Below are 16,652 nucleotides of genomic sequence, written 5' to 3'. Positions count from 1 at the left end.
GTAATGTTCCATCTCCAGGAGATTGTGCTCCCTGTGAAAGTCAGCAAAGGCTATAGGGCCAGCAGTATTGAAAAGATGTCGCTAGAGCGCTGGCCCTCCTTGGTCCAGTGGGTAAACTCTGATGTGTTGAGCCCTGGTGCAAAGTCTGGATTGTTCACTATGGGTGTAATGGGGGGCAGGAAGGTGGAGAGGCCCCTAAAATCAACTATCCTATCCCATGCTAAGGGGGTGGGGTGGGTAACTGTAGAAAGATATAGGTTCCGTGGTCTGGCAGTTTTCGTAAGGAAGGGGATTCCCCATAGGGGCTGTCTGGCAAGGGATCTGTCTATGAACAGCCAGTGCTTCTCAGACTCTGTACGAGACCACTCAACCAGGGATCTCATCTGCACAGCCCACCAACAGTTTTGTAGTTTGGGGACTCCCAGACCTCCCTCTACAGGGTCCCTTTAGGTTAATTCCCTACGCAGCTGCGATCTCTGATCCCGCCATATGAAGCGCTCTATGTCCATTTGTAGTGAGCGTATGGTGCCCCGAGGGGGAATTAGTGGGAGTGTCTGTAACATGTATATTATATAAGGGAGTACTGTCATTTTTGCAACCGCTATCCTAACCAACCACAACAGCGAGTGAGGCTTCCACATACAAAGGCAGTCCCTCACGTGCCCTGTAAAGGTTGTGTAGTTCAGCAAGGAGGTACCCTGAATGTTGACCGTGAGCCAGAGGGCCAGGTAAAGAACCGCGGGGCATATTACCAAGGGCCCTTATCGCCGCTTTAGCAGGACTTTTTCCCGCTAAAGCGGCGATAATTTGATCACCCTATTACCAAGTTGTCGCCAGTTAGCGACAGCTAGTAGGAGATAGCGAGCATCTTGGGGCCCACTTTGCATGTCAGCGATATTTATCGCTAATGACATGCAAAGTGGGCGTGCCAAGATGTTAGCGACTGTAAACAGTCGCTAACATCGCTATCTTCTATTACCTACAATGGCGTACTTTTGGAAATATTCGCGCTAAGCGCGAATATCTCCAAAAGCTAACGCCTGCCCAGAGCAGTTCTTAGCCATGTTATCCAATGGTAGGTGGATAACATGGCTAAGAGCATTGTCACGATAATGTGTGAATATTGCTGTATTTTCAGCGATATTCACGCATTTCGAATGATTTTTATCGTTTCTGAGATAAACCTTGATGATAGCAAGGTATCTCCCGCTAACCCTGCTTAGCGATAAATATTGCTATTTCAGGGAATATGCCCCGCGTCCTTGGCCTAGTGGATGCCTTAAGACCGCTGAAGTAATCCCAGAGTGTCGGACTAAGAGATAAATTAAGGGCTTGAGACTTACACTCATTGATCTTGAAACCCGACACTTGAGCGAAAAGGTCCAGTTCCGCCAAAAAGGCATGGAGGGACTCCCTAAGCTTCTCCAGTGTGGCCACCACATCATCTGCGTACATGCTAATTTTGTGCTACTACTCCCCCGAATTGCACCACTGAGTTTAAGGGATTTTCCTGTATCAGCTGTGCCATGGGTTCCATGTACAGAGCGAATAGGAGCGGTGACAGTGGGCACACTTGTCGAGTTCCTTGTTGGATCTGGAAAGTGTTTGAGATTAGCCTGTTCAACCTCACTGAGGCAGTGGGATTGGAGAAGCTGCTGAGAATCCAATCAATAAAGTGCTGCGGGAGGTCAAAGTGAGATAGGGTCTCCTTAAGATATGGCCAATGCACCCTATCAAAAGCTTTCTCAGCGTTGACAGAGAAGATCATGCGATCAGCTGGAAAACGGTCAGATTTATCAATCAGGTGTAAGAGGCGTTTCGTATTGTTGGAACACTGGCGTCCGGGGATAAAACCGGACTGATCGGGGTCTACCAACCCGGGTAGGGGGGTAGAGTCTTTCCGCCAGGATCCCGGTGAAGATTTTTAGGTCCACGTTAAGAGGGGAGATTGGGTGAAATGAAGTGCATTGTCGTGTATCCTTACCTGCCTTAGAAATCACTGTGACTTGCGCTTCCAGCATTGATGGTGGGAAAGGGCCCCAATTGAGATGTAAGCTCTCACCAACAGCGGGGCCAACGTTGTGCAAAAGGTTTTATAGAAGATGGAGGAGGAGCCACCGGGCCTGGAGATTTATGCAGTTTTAGTTTAGATACAGCAGAAATTACCTCTTCCAGTTTGATCGGGGCTCAAGGTCCTCTGCTTGGCTTGGGACCAAATTGGTGGTATTCGCCCCCTGTAAATATGGAGGCGGGCCTTCTGTCGGCAATGTCTGGGCCCCATATAGAGATGCCTAGAACTGCTGAAAGGTTTCGGCTATGCCCTGATTAGTGGCCAGTTCCTGTCCTTGCTGATGGATAACTATGGGGATGTGGGACGACTGTCTTTGTGTCCATAATCTATTAGCCAGGAGCCTCCCGCTTCTATCTCCCTATATAGAAGGCATGTCTGAGGTGTAGGGCAGCGTACTCGGCCCTATCAAAATCCAGAGCTGAGTGGGACGGGTATGCCCAGATGTGGGTCCCTTGCTCACTGTGCCAAAGGATTCAAGCTAGCCTGGCTGATGAAGGGTAATACCCAGAAACCGGTCCCAAGATACTTGTTTCCAGTCCAGGGAGGACCTGGCTTGGCAGTTCAGTCTGGACTGTTATAATGAGGCACAGGGTTAAGGCTGATTTGCATAGGGCTGGGTCTAAACTGAGGTGGCAAGGTGAGCAAAAGAACAATGGATTCAACCCAGATCTCTTGACTGGGGGTGAATGTATGATCAATTCAGCATTCTGTCCATCATTTGTTTGCATAGCACTTCAATCCGCAGTCTACTTCCAGTGTTGCGAGGACTGATTTCTTCTCTTTGGTTATCGTCTCAGGGTGAAAGCGAAGTGGGTACCTTCCAACTCCAAGCCATCTTTCAGAGTCAATACGTTGCCCTCCTGTGGTCTTTTGCGTTGAGGCATCCACGTCATCTTCAGGCATCTTGATGAGTGACTCAGATTCCTTCAGGGAGTTGATCTGGCAAAGCCTGCCATTCCATTTGAAAAGTGCCCCCAAGAATATGAGATATCTTTGGACCACAGAAACGTTGTGACCGATCTAAACTCCTTACGCTTCCGAAGAGTGGAGGCTGCTAGGTCCTGAAACAGAAGGGGTCTGGACGATCGAAAGTCAATGGGGTGTTTTTCTTGTGATTTCCAGAGAATCCGCTCTTTTAGCTGGAAGTCATGGACACACGTTAAAATGTCTGGGGGAGGAGCCGTGGCCGTCCTCCTGGGCCAAATTCAATGGGTGCCATCCAGTTTAATCTTTTGCTCCGGAAGGGCTCCCAGTATGACTTTGCAGGTCCAGTTGCTGATTTTGAAGTCGGAGGACCTACTGCTGGAGTTGGTCAATCTCTTCTTCCCTCGAGAAGGCCTGAGCCTATCTCCAACTGAGTCCTTGCACAGCTCACGAAGTTCCAGGGATATTTCTTTCTTCATGGCTTGGAAGTCCCCTTTGAGCAAAGCAAATAGGGATTCAAGGAAGTTTCTTGTGACTGGGCCCTCAGCTTTGCCCAGATCATGCTCTGTGGGGTGCCCACTCGGGACGGGGCCACTTCTACCCCCCTGGTACTGGCCTTGAGGAGGAGGTATTTAAGGATCTCTCTTTTTTGGTTTTGTTGGTCGGAATAGCTGAAGAGCCCTCCTCCTCCCCCTGTGTAAAAGTCTTGGGCGCGTGGTCCTAAGCTGGCAGTGTGGGCTGTGTTGCGGCGCCACAGGGATACGGGAGGCACACCTCCTCTATAGAACGCTTTCTTTAAATAACCAGTGTATAGCCTATCCTGAGGCCGTGCGGTTGGTTTCTTCCACCAGGCCTCTCCATGCCACTCTGGTGAGGCTCAAGACCCGCCCGCTTGGGCTTCCCTCTCACCTTGTGCTTACAGTTCTGCTGGATGAAGTGGGGAGAGTGGCCAATCTCTGCAGGTCCGCTCCGCTGCAAGCTCCGTTCTGGGCTGTCAGTCACTGTATGCTGTCAGGCTCCGCTGTGGACAGCCTCTAGACCCACTGCGTAGTTCCTGCTGTATCCCAGTGTTGTGCACCACAGCGCTCCCAGTCTCACCAGGGAGCCTGGTACCGTCAATGTCTCAGGGGCCAGTCACCAAAGTTTCGGGCCCACACCGCCTTCCACGTCTGTGGAGATTGCGTCGCTGTCACTCAATTTCCGGTATCAGGGCCTGATTCCCTGTCCCACTCCCCGACTGCCATTCGAGACAACCACCATGAGGGATGGCCTACGCTGCTGTCTGCCTCTGCTTCAAGACCCTCAGTTGACAGCTGCAATCACCCAGGGGAGCCGGGCCACTGTTTGGGGGTACAGCCTAGCACTCCCCCCTCAGCTCCGCTAACCTGCACCAGGTCGTGCCCCTGCAAGCGTTTTCAGGTGAGAGCTGAGGAGATGGGGGCGCTCTTACTCGCGCCAGGGACCCACCATCTCGGCGGGCCGGATCAACTCTGTGGATTCAGACTCACCGCCAATCCGTCCTTTCAGCGTGGGAGAGCAGCTCCATAGCTCCAGGGCACCCAGCGCTCAGCCACCAGGATCCCGCTACGAAATCCTCCCCGGCAGCTTGCAGGAGGCCCCAACAACTTCAGACCGTCCACGCATGCCTGCTCCTGGTTGGGTGTATCAGGTCCCAGTCGCTGGCTTCTCACCCTCTCCAGGCTCAGACTGCAGCAGGATGGAGCCTCGGGGCTGAAGGCAGTATTTCTGCACTTTCACGGTTCTGCTGTCCGAAGCTATGAGGTTGGGGCCCAGGCAAAGGACCGGAGTGGTGAGCAGGCACATCATACTCGGCCTCCATCTTGGCCACGCCCCCTCCACAGTGAATAATAACATAGAAAATGTACCTTGAGGGATTATTTCACAAAAACTTTTTCAATCATCATTAGTCACAAACGTGAACTCATAAATTAACTGAACGTGAAGACACAGATTTTTATATCAAATCAATTTCATTTTTAATTTTTCATATAAATACAGCATATCAGCATTCCTGCTGAGAACCACAGTCTTTTTTAGCAACACAAAGACTACTATCGTCACAGTTTAAATAATTCTTCAGTAGTAACATACACCGTTTGTATATATGTATCTCCCATATACATGAATAGTCATATACAATTAAAGCTATTCAAAGCAAGTTCATAATCCTTATGTTGACGTCTTGAGACAAAACGGTGTAGTAGCGTTACTATACAGCAATGTCTGCACCAACTTTGGTGAAAACTCCAGCTAATTTTGAAGTAAGTTTCAACTGTGTACTGCATTTACCAGGATGCAAAGGGGCGAACTGTGCTGGGACTGTGAGGCAGTGTGCTCCCAACCCCCATTTGGTTTAAAAAGGCTGCCTTGAGCCAGCAAGCTGACGAGCTTTGGAGATGCACCTGTGTGCCTGTGAGTGGTATTTTTACCTGAGAGGAACTTGGCAGCATTTCCTGCAACCCAAGATGATTTTTCTTTGCTCTCTAAAACTGCTGCTCTTTACTGATGAAGGGCTCAACCCAGAAACAAGTGTCTAGAGATATACAGCAATGTCTGCACCAAATTTGGTGAAAAACTCCAGCTAATTTTGAATTACGTTTGAACTGTGTACTGCATTTACCAGGATGCAAAGGGGCGAACTGTGATGGGACTGTGAGGCAGTGGGCTCCCAACCCCCATGCTGTTTAAAAAGGGTCCCTTGAGTCAGCAAGCTGACGAGCTTTGGAGATGCACCTGTGTGCCTGTGAGTGGTACTGTGACCTAAGAGGAACTTGGCAGCATTTCCAGCTACCCCGGATGATTTCTCTTTGCTCTCTAAAACTGCTGCTCTCTACGGATGAAGGGCTCAACCCAGAAACACGTGTCTAGAGATATACAGCAATGCCAGCACCAACTTCGGTGAAAAACTCCAGCTAATTTTGAAGTAAGTTTGAACTGTGTACTGCATTTACCAGGATGCAAAGGGGTAAACTGTGCTGGGACTATGAGGCTTGTGTGCACCCAACTCCCATTCTGTCTAACAATTGTGCTTTAGTACTGATCAGCAGTGGTAAAGTGCCCACAGTTTCTAAACCAGCAAAAACGAAGTCCAGCACACAGTCAAGAATATAGGAGTAGAGGCAAAAAGACAGGGGAAACCATGCCAAGGATGCCACATATAACAAGGTGATATTGCGATATTCACAAATAACTTTCCAAAACTGAGTTAGAATCTTGCCTAATAGTATCCACAAGTTGAAAGATTTTTTAAGATTTTGAAAGTTTTGTGGACAGACTTGAATACTTTTTTTGTTATCGTGGTACCAAGATATTTGTGGGCTGAATGTAAAAAAGCTGTGCAATGGCCACGTGTAGAACGTGCAAGGGATGTACATATCCGTGCACCCTCAACTGTGGAGAAGACAAAGTATGATTAGGTGATTAGGAAATGTTCCATCAAAGGATATTGATTGGTTGAGGATCAATAGAACTACTCAAGAAGCAAAAGGATAGGTGCTTGCTTATTATGTGTTTAAACAGCACAGTGAATAAGTAAATCCAGTAAAGGGATCCCTGGGAAGTTGTGTGCCACAGTTTGTTCTGGGGTTCTAACCGGAAATCTGCATGCACATGCAACATAATGTGATTTGATGGCAGACAAAACCATTAGCTGAGATCCTGAGGTATGCAACACACAGTCGCAATGAGCAAGACATGTAGCAGAAGAGTCTTAAAGACAAAATCATGATGGCCCAAACTAAGCTGGATCAGAAAGATTTTAGAATCAGTAGCTTGTAGGGAATGGTGGCACAATGCAGGGTTTTGGTTTACAGAATGGAGGACAGATGGCCCAAGGTGGAGTGGGTGCTTCTCAGAGTAGGGGTCAAGGTGTTCTGATTGATCCACATTGAGGGGTAGATATTGCAAAGCTGAAGCAATAAACTCCTTGTCACTTTTGCAACAAGTTCAGGCATTGGAACAGGGAGCAGAGGCAGAATCCTAATTGAGTGGGTGGTGATGGGCAAATTAAAGGTGTAAATAAAATGCAAATGTAAAATATTCCAGTTCAGGTTGTAGTCCAGCGAATGCAGATATCAATGCAGTCACAAGTTCCTATGATGCAGGTCTCACAAGCTCCGATGGCCCCACTGAATATGGGTAATCCCAGATACAACATAAATCAAGTATCAGGAACATTTTCAAATCTGCTCCAAATCAAAACTTTTTTGATTCTGACAAGTCTGACAATTTCTAAAGATGGTGCCTAAGAGGGGAGGAAGATTGCATATATGGTTAGTCTTGGAGGTAGATCAAAGTAAACCATTTGTAGAAAGAAAGGCAAATGCCCATCAATGTCATTTCTCATTGACACAAGCGTTACTCGTTCCATTAGTAGAACAGTGGAAGTCCCAGACCTACTGCTCTCACGAAAAAAGATCCAAGTAGTAGGAGTCCCAAATAAGAAAATAACTAACCTTGTTTCAAAGAAAGTCCCTCTAAAAATATATTTGTTTGAGGAAGATCGCCAATTTGTGATGTGGGATTCAAGTCCTGTAAATCTATTAGGAAGGCATCTTTTGTGCAAGTTAATTTGCACCATTTACTGAACACCGGATGGTGTTTAATATCAAACACATGATGAAGATGTTGAACTTAAAATGGCCCAACAAGAAACTGCTGTAGGATTGTATCTTGTAAGAATGGTACAGGATTTACCTTCCGATTTGAGAGACACAGTAAAAAGTATGGGATTTTTCAGGAAAATATATCGGACTAATCGAAGGTGTATAACCGGTCTGTCTCACAGTAAGCAAAATGCAGTCTTTCTGAGAACACCAGCATATAATCTAACACTTGAAATTGTAACTCAAATTACTCCAGTGATTAAAAACATGCTATAACAAGGAATTTTGAAATGAATTGTAGGAAGTCCTTGCAGTTTACTGATTATGGGTTTACAGAAGCCCAACAGCAAGTGTCGAATTGTACAGGATCTTCAAAAAATGTATTGTTTTGCAGTCCAATGGTACCAAATCCAGCAACAATAAGTTTTCAGATTTCCTGCAATGCGGAGTGGCTTATCTTTGTTCATCTCTCTGTATATCTGGGTGGGTGTGACCAGGAGAGGCTAGCGAGAGTATCATGAGAGCGCAAATTGAAAATTGGGGCCCTGCCACAAGTTGAGAGGTCCATTTTTACCAGCAGCCTTCTTGCTCCTACTGGAGTGAGAGACATCCTCATATCCCACGGGAACGAGTGCTCTGATTGTCTGACTGTTGGAGATTTAGAAATGAAATGGCCGCCATTACTATTTACTTTGAAAATTTGCAGGTGTGTTGGAAAGAAAGTAAAACAGGTACATAAAGTATGTAAAGGGGCAGAAGAAAGGCATTCTGTCCCCTTATATTAGGACTGGAGATCTCCAAGGTATAACTACTGTAATGAAAGCAATTGTAGATTGTTTTTAACAAAACTTTGTGAATTGCAAGATTCGTGCAGGATTGAAAAAAGTAAAAAATAGTAGATGAGCTCTCAATACACTTTACTAGGGGAAATGCAAATTGCTATCCTAGCAATTGGAAGGACATGTGTAAGGCCTAAGTACTGTGATAAGTAAAATGTTGATTATTTTACTAAAAGTCTTTTGCTCTTGTGAGACACTTGTCACTGTAAAAAGCAGTCTTACAAGGGATGGTTATTAATTATCAGAGCTTAATATTCATGGCCATCACCTTCAAAAGAGGTCTGAGCCACACCCTACTACATACATCTGATGCCCTGGGGATAGCTGTCAGCAGACAGGAAAGTCCCTGCCCACAGTCTACTATTGACATCCGTCATCGCACACAGAGGTCTCAGATTTTATCCCAGAGAAAGGTCTATGTGGAGAGGCCAGTGCCTCTCCAAACTCTATAATGCACACCAGTAATCCAAGAATGGTGTCAGCGAAGAAGATAGTTCCTTCCCACACTATAGGCATGCTTATCATCCTATGGAGGCATGTTAGTGGAGAGGTTAGTCCCTCCCCACTCCCTACTATGTACACCTGATGCACTGGGAAAAACTGTCATCAGAGAGGCCAGTCCCTTCCCCCAAACGATGCTATTCTCTTCTATTGTCCAAGAGTGAAGTCCCTTGCCAGTCTCTACTATCCCTATCTCATTTGAATGTGGAGTGCCGGGATATACTTTTTGGAGATATTTGGCACATGGGCCGCGGTCTGGCGTGTACTCACACCTAAGGTAGTAGGGTGTGGTATTACCTTTTGTGGCACCATTACTCATACTAATGCTTTACACTTAATTTATATGTACTATATGCCCACTAAATTGTTTGTCATACGAGGTGCGACTCTTCTTTCCACTACTACCCTTTCTTGTTCTATTGTTTCTCAATCATTTATTTTTTCAAACTTTGAAGAGTTTCAAAGAGTGTGGGGGACTGCTCTCCCCGCCTCAGGCTGTTATTCCATGCATAACATTGTGCTTTCTACCACCTCCGCCCAGTCCAGCACCTGTGTTTTCAAAGGTGAAGCATTTGACACTCCGTCTGATTTACCGTTCATTCCTAAGCAACTCCTAGTGCACACTAACACAACATTTTCCTTATTATGGTACATAGTAGTAGGTCCAGCTTTAGAAATACTTCTCTATATGTAATCGCTTTTCTGACGTCAGTCGCTGACTTCCAGTATTCCGCTCTCACTGAGGAAATCCATGTCAGGTCGAGAAACACACTTGACTGTGTTGACATCTAAGTCGGAGAGCGTTAAAGGAGACTATATTTTACTTATCTTCCTAGAACCAAAATACATTCTGTGTAGGAAGTTAATTTGTAGGAGCTTGAAGCATGTTTTTCTATAAACTTTGGCAGTTTTCTTCAGTATCAAGTACCAATAATCCTCAGTTAATTTCTTACTCTTTATCTGTCAAACATTTTTCCTAGGGGTCTGTCAATAAACACTTTAAGCCTTTATATAGGATTTTGTATAGAACTGTCACAGCTTTTCTTCTAAATGTCATTTGGCACAGTTTGCATAGGGTAGTGTTCGTTGATGAATCCTAGCCTTCACCATCCTCAATTGTCTTCATCTTGTTAACTATCTCCCATATGTAAGATATTGGACAAGTGGTAAAGCAGTCTTTTGCAATTCCTGAAAGTTCCTGCCTCACACAAAACTCCCAACGAAAGACTCTCCCCGTCAGCCTAGACCTCTACATTCTTCTTCCAATTAGTTCCCTCTAACCACTGAAGCTCTCAGACCCAGAGTTCGGAAGCATATGTTGCTTCAAACTAAGGGGCCGATTTAGAGTTTGTCAGGCAATATGACCATCTGCCGGAGTCGTGGATGTCAGTTACCTCTGCAACTTTCATGGACTACTGCCTAGTTTATTGAGCTCTCACCACTGGCTCAGCTATGATCTCTGTGCCTACAGAGGAACCACTGTCATGGCGTCTCCTCTGAAGCCACTGTAAGCTTGGTGGTCAGCCACCATCTTTCAGGCGGGCGAACACCAAACTTTTATTGTTTAGCAAAAACAAGCTCTCAAGCAGGAACTTGTTCTTGAAAATTAAAACACTAATGACCCTGACACTCTGGAGTTTTCTACCAGGGTGTAGTGGGTCATTTTCTATGTTAATATGTTTGTTACTGGCAGATATTCCTACGCCGATGACACGCAGTTGGTCATCTCCCTATCGCGCGCGCCCGGTCTTGCGGCAGACATCTTCAGGAACTGCATGAAAGACCTGGCTGCCTGGATGTCTGCCAACTGTTTAAAGTTGAACGGGAGCAAGACCGAGGTGCTCGTGGTGGGGGGTGCACCGTCTGCGTGGTCGTCGGCGTGGTGGCCACCTTGTTTGGGGGAAGTCCCCGCTCCCTACCGTGAGGCCAGGAATCTGGGCGTGTGGCTCGATAAGGACCTCACCTTTGGCCCACATGTCGGCCGGGTGGCGGGGGTATGCTTCAGTGTTCTGAGAGCCCTCAGGAAAGTCTTAGACCTGCTTCCCATCTCAGCTCGTCAGACGCTGGTGCATGCCTTGGTCACCTCCCGACTTGATTATGGGAACCTACTCTATCTGGGGGCCACAGGCAGGGTCATCGGTCGCCTGCAGGTTCTTCAAAACGCGGCAGCGCGGTTGGTCCTCAGACTCCCCAGGAGATCATCCGCCAAGCCAGCCTTGCGAGCGCTCCACTGGCTCCCCATCGAGAGGAGAGTGAAGTTTAAGGCCCTTGCCACCTGCCACCGTATTCTGAATGGCAAGGCACCTCTCCCGCTCCAGAGCCTAGTAGCCTACTACGAGCCTGCACGCAGTCTCCGGTCCTCGCAGATCGGGCTGTTAAAAGTACCTAGAATATCTAAAGCTCGTATGGGAGGCAGGTCCTTCAGATACCTTGCTCCCAAATGCTGGAATAATTTGCCACTGGAACTTCGGCTTGAACCCTCCGAAATCCAGTTCAGGAAAAAACTTAAAACCCATCTTTTTCAGTAGTTAGCTTGGTTGGGAGGAGGGGGGACAGTCACTCCACTTGTCATAGCGCGGGGGCACGCCAGTGGCGTAACCAGGCGCTTAATAAATGTCCAATAATAATAATAATAATAATAATAATAATATTCCTGGCAGTGACAGACAGAAGAAAATACATCAGACTGTTTACTCCACATAGGGCTTGGTGTCTGATATACTGACTTCAACGGGCCCTACTCCATCGACTAGTAGAAGTAACCAACAGGGACACCACCATCGGAAAAATGATAGTCTGTCTGACTCATAAAAGAGCGGGCACAGCAAGGGTTGATGGAAAGGATACTCCGCCACTTTTGTGACTGAGTACCATATGTGCCAAACTCTGACGCTTTTCTCAAGTAACTGCCACATCTGTATTTCGCCACCTGCTACATCCACAATAATTTACTTATTGGGCCATTTGGTTTCAGCAATAAAGTGATAGTTTAATTCCTTCTAAATTTGATAGCAGATATCTTGCGTCTGGTGTGAGGACAAATAGTAAATCTATACTTACCGATATATACTTACCCTCTTGTTATTGTGGTCGATATTCTGGCTATATTTTCGCATGACAATATTTTGGAAACATATTATTCTGACATACAACCCTCCAGGACACTTAGAATAACTTGCAATATATTTCTACATATTTATTATTTCCAAACAACATTAACCCCCTCCTCAACACTTCTCTAATACCCACCACCTCAATATTACAGTACAGAGGCAGTGCAAAACTATCCAATATTAATTTCCTATAATCTATCAGCTCTCCATTGATCAACTGAATCAGCCAGTAATTGATTGTTCTCTCCAGTAGGGATGGGCTCCTCGAGTACACCAGAAATCCCAGTTCAGACCTGCCTGAACTTACTATGAGTTCAATTCTCAAAGTGATGGTGCACCTAAGTAAAAGAGGAAAGTTATTAAAACCATTTCACTGGCAGAATGATTGGGGAAAATATAATATCCTGCTGAACACAACTGTTCATCCTTCACTGAAAAAAACAGCAGTAGGGATAAATTCGACAAATAGTCACATAACTATGAGTATCGATACAGGTAATAAATATCTATAGTTCTAACAAGCACATATCCGGCCAGGCAGTGATCATTGACGTTATGTTAACAGGATGCAGAGGTGAGCGGCATGTCATGCTGGATTCCTGGCTGCAGTGCCACATACACCAATGTTTAAGTCCATAGTGCTTCATTTCAACATCCAAGCCATGCATTAGTGGGTGCTGTATGGACGAGTCGCTTCTCATAGTATCTGTATGCAAATGACTGCGAACCAACAAAAAGGTATATAACACCTGCGAAAAATAGAGAAGAAAAGGTAATATGGAATTAGTAAAATATTTATCTATACTACTATAATAAAGCAGAAACTTTCAGGCTTTGAGGCGGGTAAAATCTGGAACCACTGAGCCAATCTACACACCCGATACACCGTTGAAATCGGCAGGGTGTGTAGATGGTTATAGGCTACATAAATTTTAAAAATAAACATTATTTCAAATTTTACATAAAAAAACAGTAGTCCCTCAAAAGTAGCGCCGGCCGTGACGTGCGTGGTCACGTTAGGAGCACGGGGTGGAGCGGCGTCCGAGGAGCGGCGGACATGGCGCGGGGGAGGAGCGGTGACGTCAGGAGCAGAGGACCGGCGGCGGACATGGCGCAGGGGAAGAGCGGTGGTGCGAGCGGACAGGCGGGAGCAGCGCCGGCAGAGGTAAGGGCACTCATGTAGGGGCAGGCGGGGGTCGGGGCAGGCGGGGGACAGGACGGGACAGGCCAGGCGGGGGACGAGACGGGCGGGGGACAATGTAGGGGCGGGCGGGGGTCGGGGAAGTTGCCTGTTGCTCCCGGACAAGGTCGGGACGGGCTGCTAGTAAATATATATGTTGATAGTGAGTCTGAACATACAAGCAAAATAGCTTTTATCCCCATGGTTTAATCGGGTCAGTTACCAACCCCAGTGCTCAGTTACATTAAGGCGTTTGACAGACTGTTGTGCACAGATATATATCAATGAATGCAAAGTAGAGGTGTAGTAGTGGAAACGCGTTTACACTCGCATGCAAGATTTATTAAAATTTGTTGAACCTTTTCTAATGATTTTTTGAAGAACTACCCATAATAATGAGCTGAGCTTTGCAACACATGCCCTTTATTTTTGTACCAACCATATTCGTGTTTTGGCTGGTTGTACATATGATGTAAATCACATTATTTAATAGTCTAACAACTACATTACGTAAGTAAACACGCAAATCAATTTCGTCCAGCATTGCATCCGAATATTGCTTGTAACAGGAAGCAACATAGACCAGATATTTTCAGGGCTTTCAAATAGAGGTGAATTCTATTTCAGGATTTGATGTAGCTTTAACCCCTTTTTTAGGATTAGCAGAATATGCTACAGAAAGCCATGTACCAGGAGTAGCATTTACAATAAAATAATCTTTGCTTAGAACATCAATAGGATTCAAATAAAACCAATTTAAAGCAAGCATTAGTAATGCCAATAGGCCTGACTTATGAATGAAAGTGCCTTTTGTGTCACTGGTGGGTTTAGGCACCCAAATAAGCCATCATACTGCACTCTGTCACTCAAATTTGCACTCATGCATCCCTTCATCCATCCACTGACTCATGCTTGCATTCACCCTTTAACACAATCACAATAAGGCACGTGAAAACTCAGCAACATATGCAAGATAAATGAAAAGAATACAAACATAAAAAAGAAAACATTCTGCTCTCTCAACAAGGTAGACATATGCTTGGATTAACTAAACTAAGCATAGGAGCGATTGTCCAACTTGCAGTATTATTGTACACAATCAATCATATTTAAAGTCCTCGAATGGCCACCACATCTAGTTTGGATATCATGTAACGGCAAATAATAACATTCTATGGACAACAGCATTCCATAATCGTTACCTGGTATAGAGGAAGTAGCCAAGCTTTGTTCAGCACACTGCATATGAAATGAGAGGGAAGTAAGTGGTCTGTTAACACTGCCTGAGGAGCTGCAATATCCTCTTTTTTTCCAATTCTTTTTTATTTAACGTTTTGGTCACTGCTTTACACAGAGACATTAGATCCAGCAGCACAATTCTAAAGACTTGACTGTTACACATCATATGTAGTATCCTCTTAAGGAAAATTAAAATATAAAGAGGAAAATCAAATAAATAAAAAAGGAACTAAAAAAGAAGAACATCAATCAATCATAGGCATTTGTAGAGCGCACTACTTGACAGGAGGGTCTCAAGGCGCTAGGGGGGGGTGCTGCTACTGCTCGAACAGCCAGGTCTTGAGCTTCTTCCTGAAGGCGAGGTGGTCTTGGGTCAGGCGCAGGTTGGTCGGGAGGGAGTTCCATGTCTTGGCGGCCAGGTAGGAGAAGGACCTTCCTCCTGTCGTCGCTCTTCGGATGCGGGGGACGGCGGCGAGGGCGTGACTGGCTGATCGGAGGTGTCGTTTGGGAGCGTAGAAGTTGATGCGGTTGTTGAGGTAGCTCGGGCCTTGGTCGTGAAGGGCTTTGTGAGCGTGGGTGAGGAGACGGAAGGTGATTCTCTTGTTGACCAGGAGCCAGTGCAGGTCTCTCAGGTGTTCGGAGATGTGGCTGTGTCGTGGGACGTCGAGGATGAGTCTGGCTGAGGCGTTCTGGATCCGCTGGAGTCTCTTCTGGAGCTTGGCGGTGGTTCCGGCGTAGAGGGCGTTGCCGTAGTCCAGTCGGCTGGTGACGAGGGCCTGGGTGACCATCTTCCTGGTCTCGGTGGGGATCCACCGGAAGATCTTCCGTAGCATGCGCAGGATGTTGAAGCACAACGAGGAGATGGCGTTGACTTGCCTGGTCATGGAGAGGGAGGAGTCCAGGATGAAGCCCAGGTTGCGTGCGTGGTCTGTCGGTTTGGGTGCGTTGCCCAGGGCGGGGGGCCACCAGGAGTCGTCCCAGGCGGAGGGCGAGGATCCCAGGATGAGGACTTCCGTCTTGTCCGAGTTCAGCTTTAGGCGGCTGGTCGACATCCACTCGGCTACCTCTTTCATACCTTCGTGAAGGTTGGCTCTGGCGGCGGCGGGGTCGTTGGTCAGGGAGAGGATCAGCTGGGTGTCGTCGGCGTAGGAGATGATGTTCAGGTTGTGTTGGCGTGTGATGGCAGCGAGGGGGCTCATGTAGACGTTGAAGAGGGTTGGGCTCAGCGAGGAACCTTGGGGTACGCCGCAGATGAGTTCGGTGGACTCTGATTTGTACGGTGGTAGGCGGACTCTCTGTGTCCTACCGTCGAGGAAGGAGACGATCCATTCTAGTGCCTTCTCCTGGATTCCGACGTTGCTGAGGCACTGCACTAGGGTGCGGTGGCAGACGGTGTCGAAGGCCGCGGAGAGGTCAAGGAGGATGAGGGCCGCTGTTTCTCCGTTGTCCATCAGGGCTCGAATGTCATCGGTGGCAGCGATGAGGGCGGTCTCGGTGCTGTGGTTGGCCCGGAAGCCCGATTGCGAGGGGTCTAGGGATCCATTCGTCTCTAACGGAGTAGCTAACCAGTCCTGACTTTAAAGCATGCCCATTTTCAGGTGAATGTGTATATGTGAACAGAAAATGCCATCTTACACAGGTCAAGAGAGCCAATGATTGCTGGGGACTGAACCATTACCTTGTACAGTTCACTGTCATGAATGGCAGCAGACAAAACACTGGCTGGCCGCCAAGCCTGTCATGCCTTCTGAAAAGATTCTACCGAAAATCAATACAGTGCAAATCTTCTACAATCATGTTAACCCCTTCTATGCTCATGACGGAGCGGCTCCGTCATGAGCATAGAAGGGGTTAACATGATGCAAAAATTACCCATGCTTAAAGAATATTTGTATTAACATATTTGTAAATAATTCAGGCCTACTACCTTTGCTGTAACTTTACATAATAAATCAGACGTTTGGCGTCTTAATTATGTCTTCTCAATGGATCAATCGGGCCTATATCTGTTATCTTTGCCTTATCACCATAACCAACTCTGGGGTACTGTATTGAGCTTAAGCTGTCCCACAAGGGCACCATCAGCCATAGCCATAAAATTGCTAAAATATACAAAAGTGTCACTGCCAAATGATACCTCGAGAAAGAGGGTATAACAAG

At 46.6% G+C, this 16,652-nt stretch overlaps 1 protein-coding gene across 1 annotated transcript in view; it reads right to left on the bottom strand.

Annotated features, from left to right (window-relative positions):
- Positions 1-12,721: 12,721 nt before the first annotated feature.
- LOC147698692 (collagenase 3-like) overlaps positions 12,722-16,652 on the bottom strand; it is a 116,092-nt gene continuing 112,161 nt past the window's right edge. The window contains exon 10 of the mRNA XM_086933493.1: positions 12,722-12,822. Within this exon, the coding sequence (XP_086789619.1) occupies positions 12,722-12,822 (101 nt within the window). The remainder of the gene's footprint in view (positions 12,823-16,652) is intronic.

This window comes from Lissotriton vulgaris, chromosome 8 (assembly GCF_964263255.1).
Source record: "Lissotriton vulgaris chromosome 8, aLisVul1.2, whole genome shotgun sequence".
NCBI lineage: Eukaryota > Metazoa > Chordata > Amphibia > Caudata > Salamandridae > Lissotriton > Lissotriton vulgaris.
This window is presented reverse-complemented; position numbering and strand designations above follow the sequence as displayed.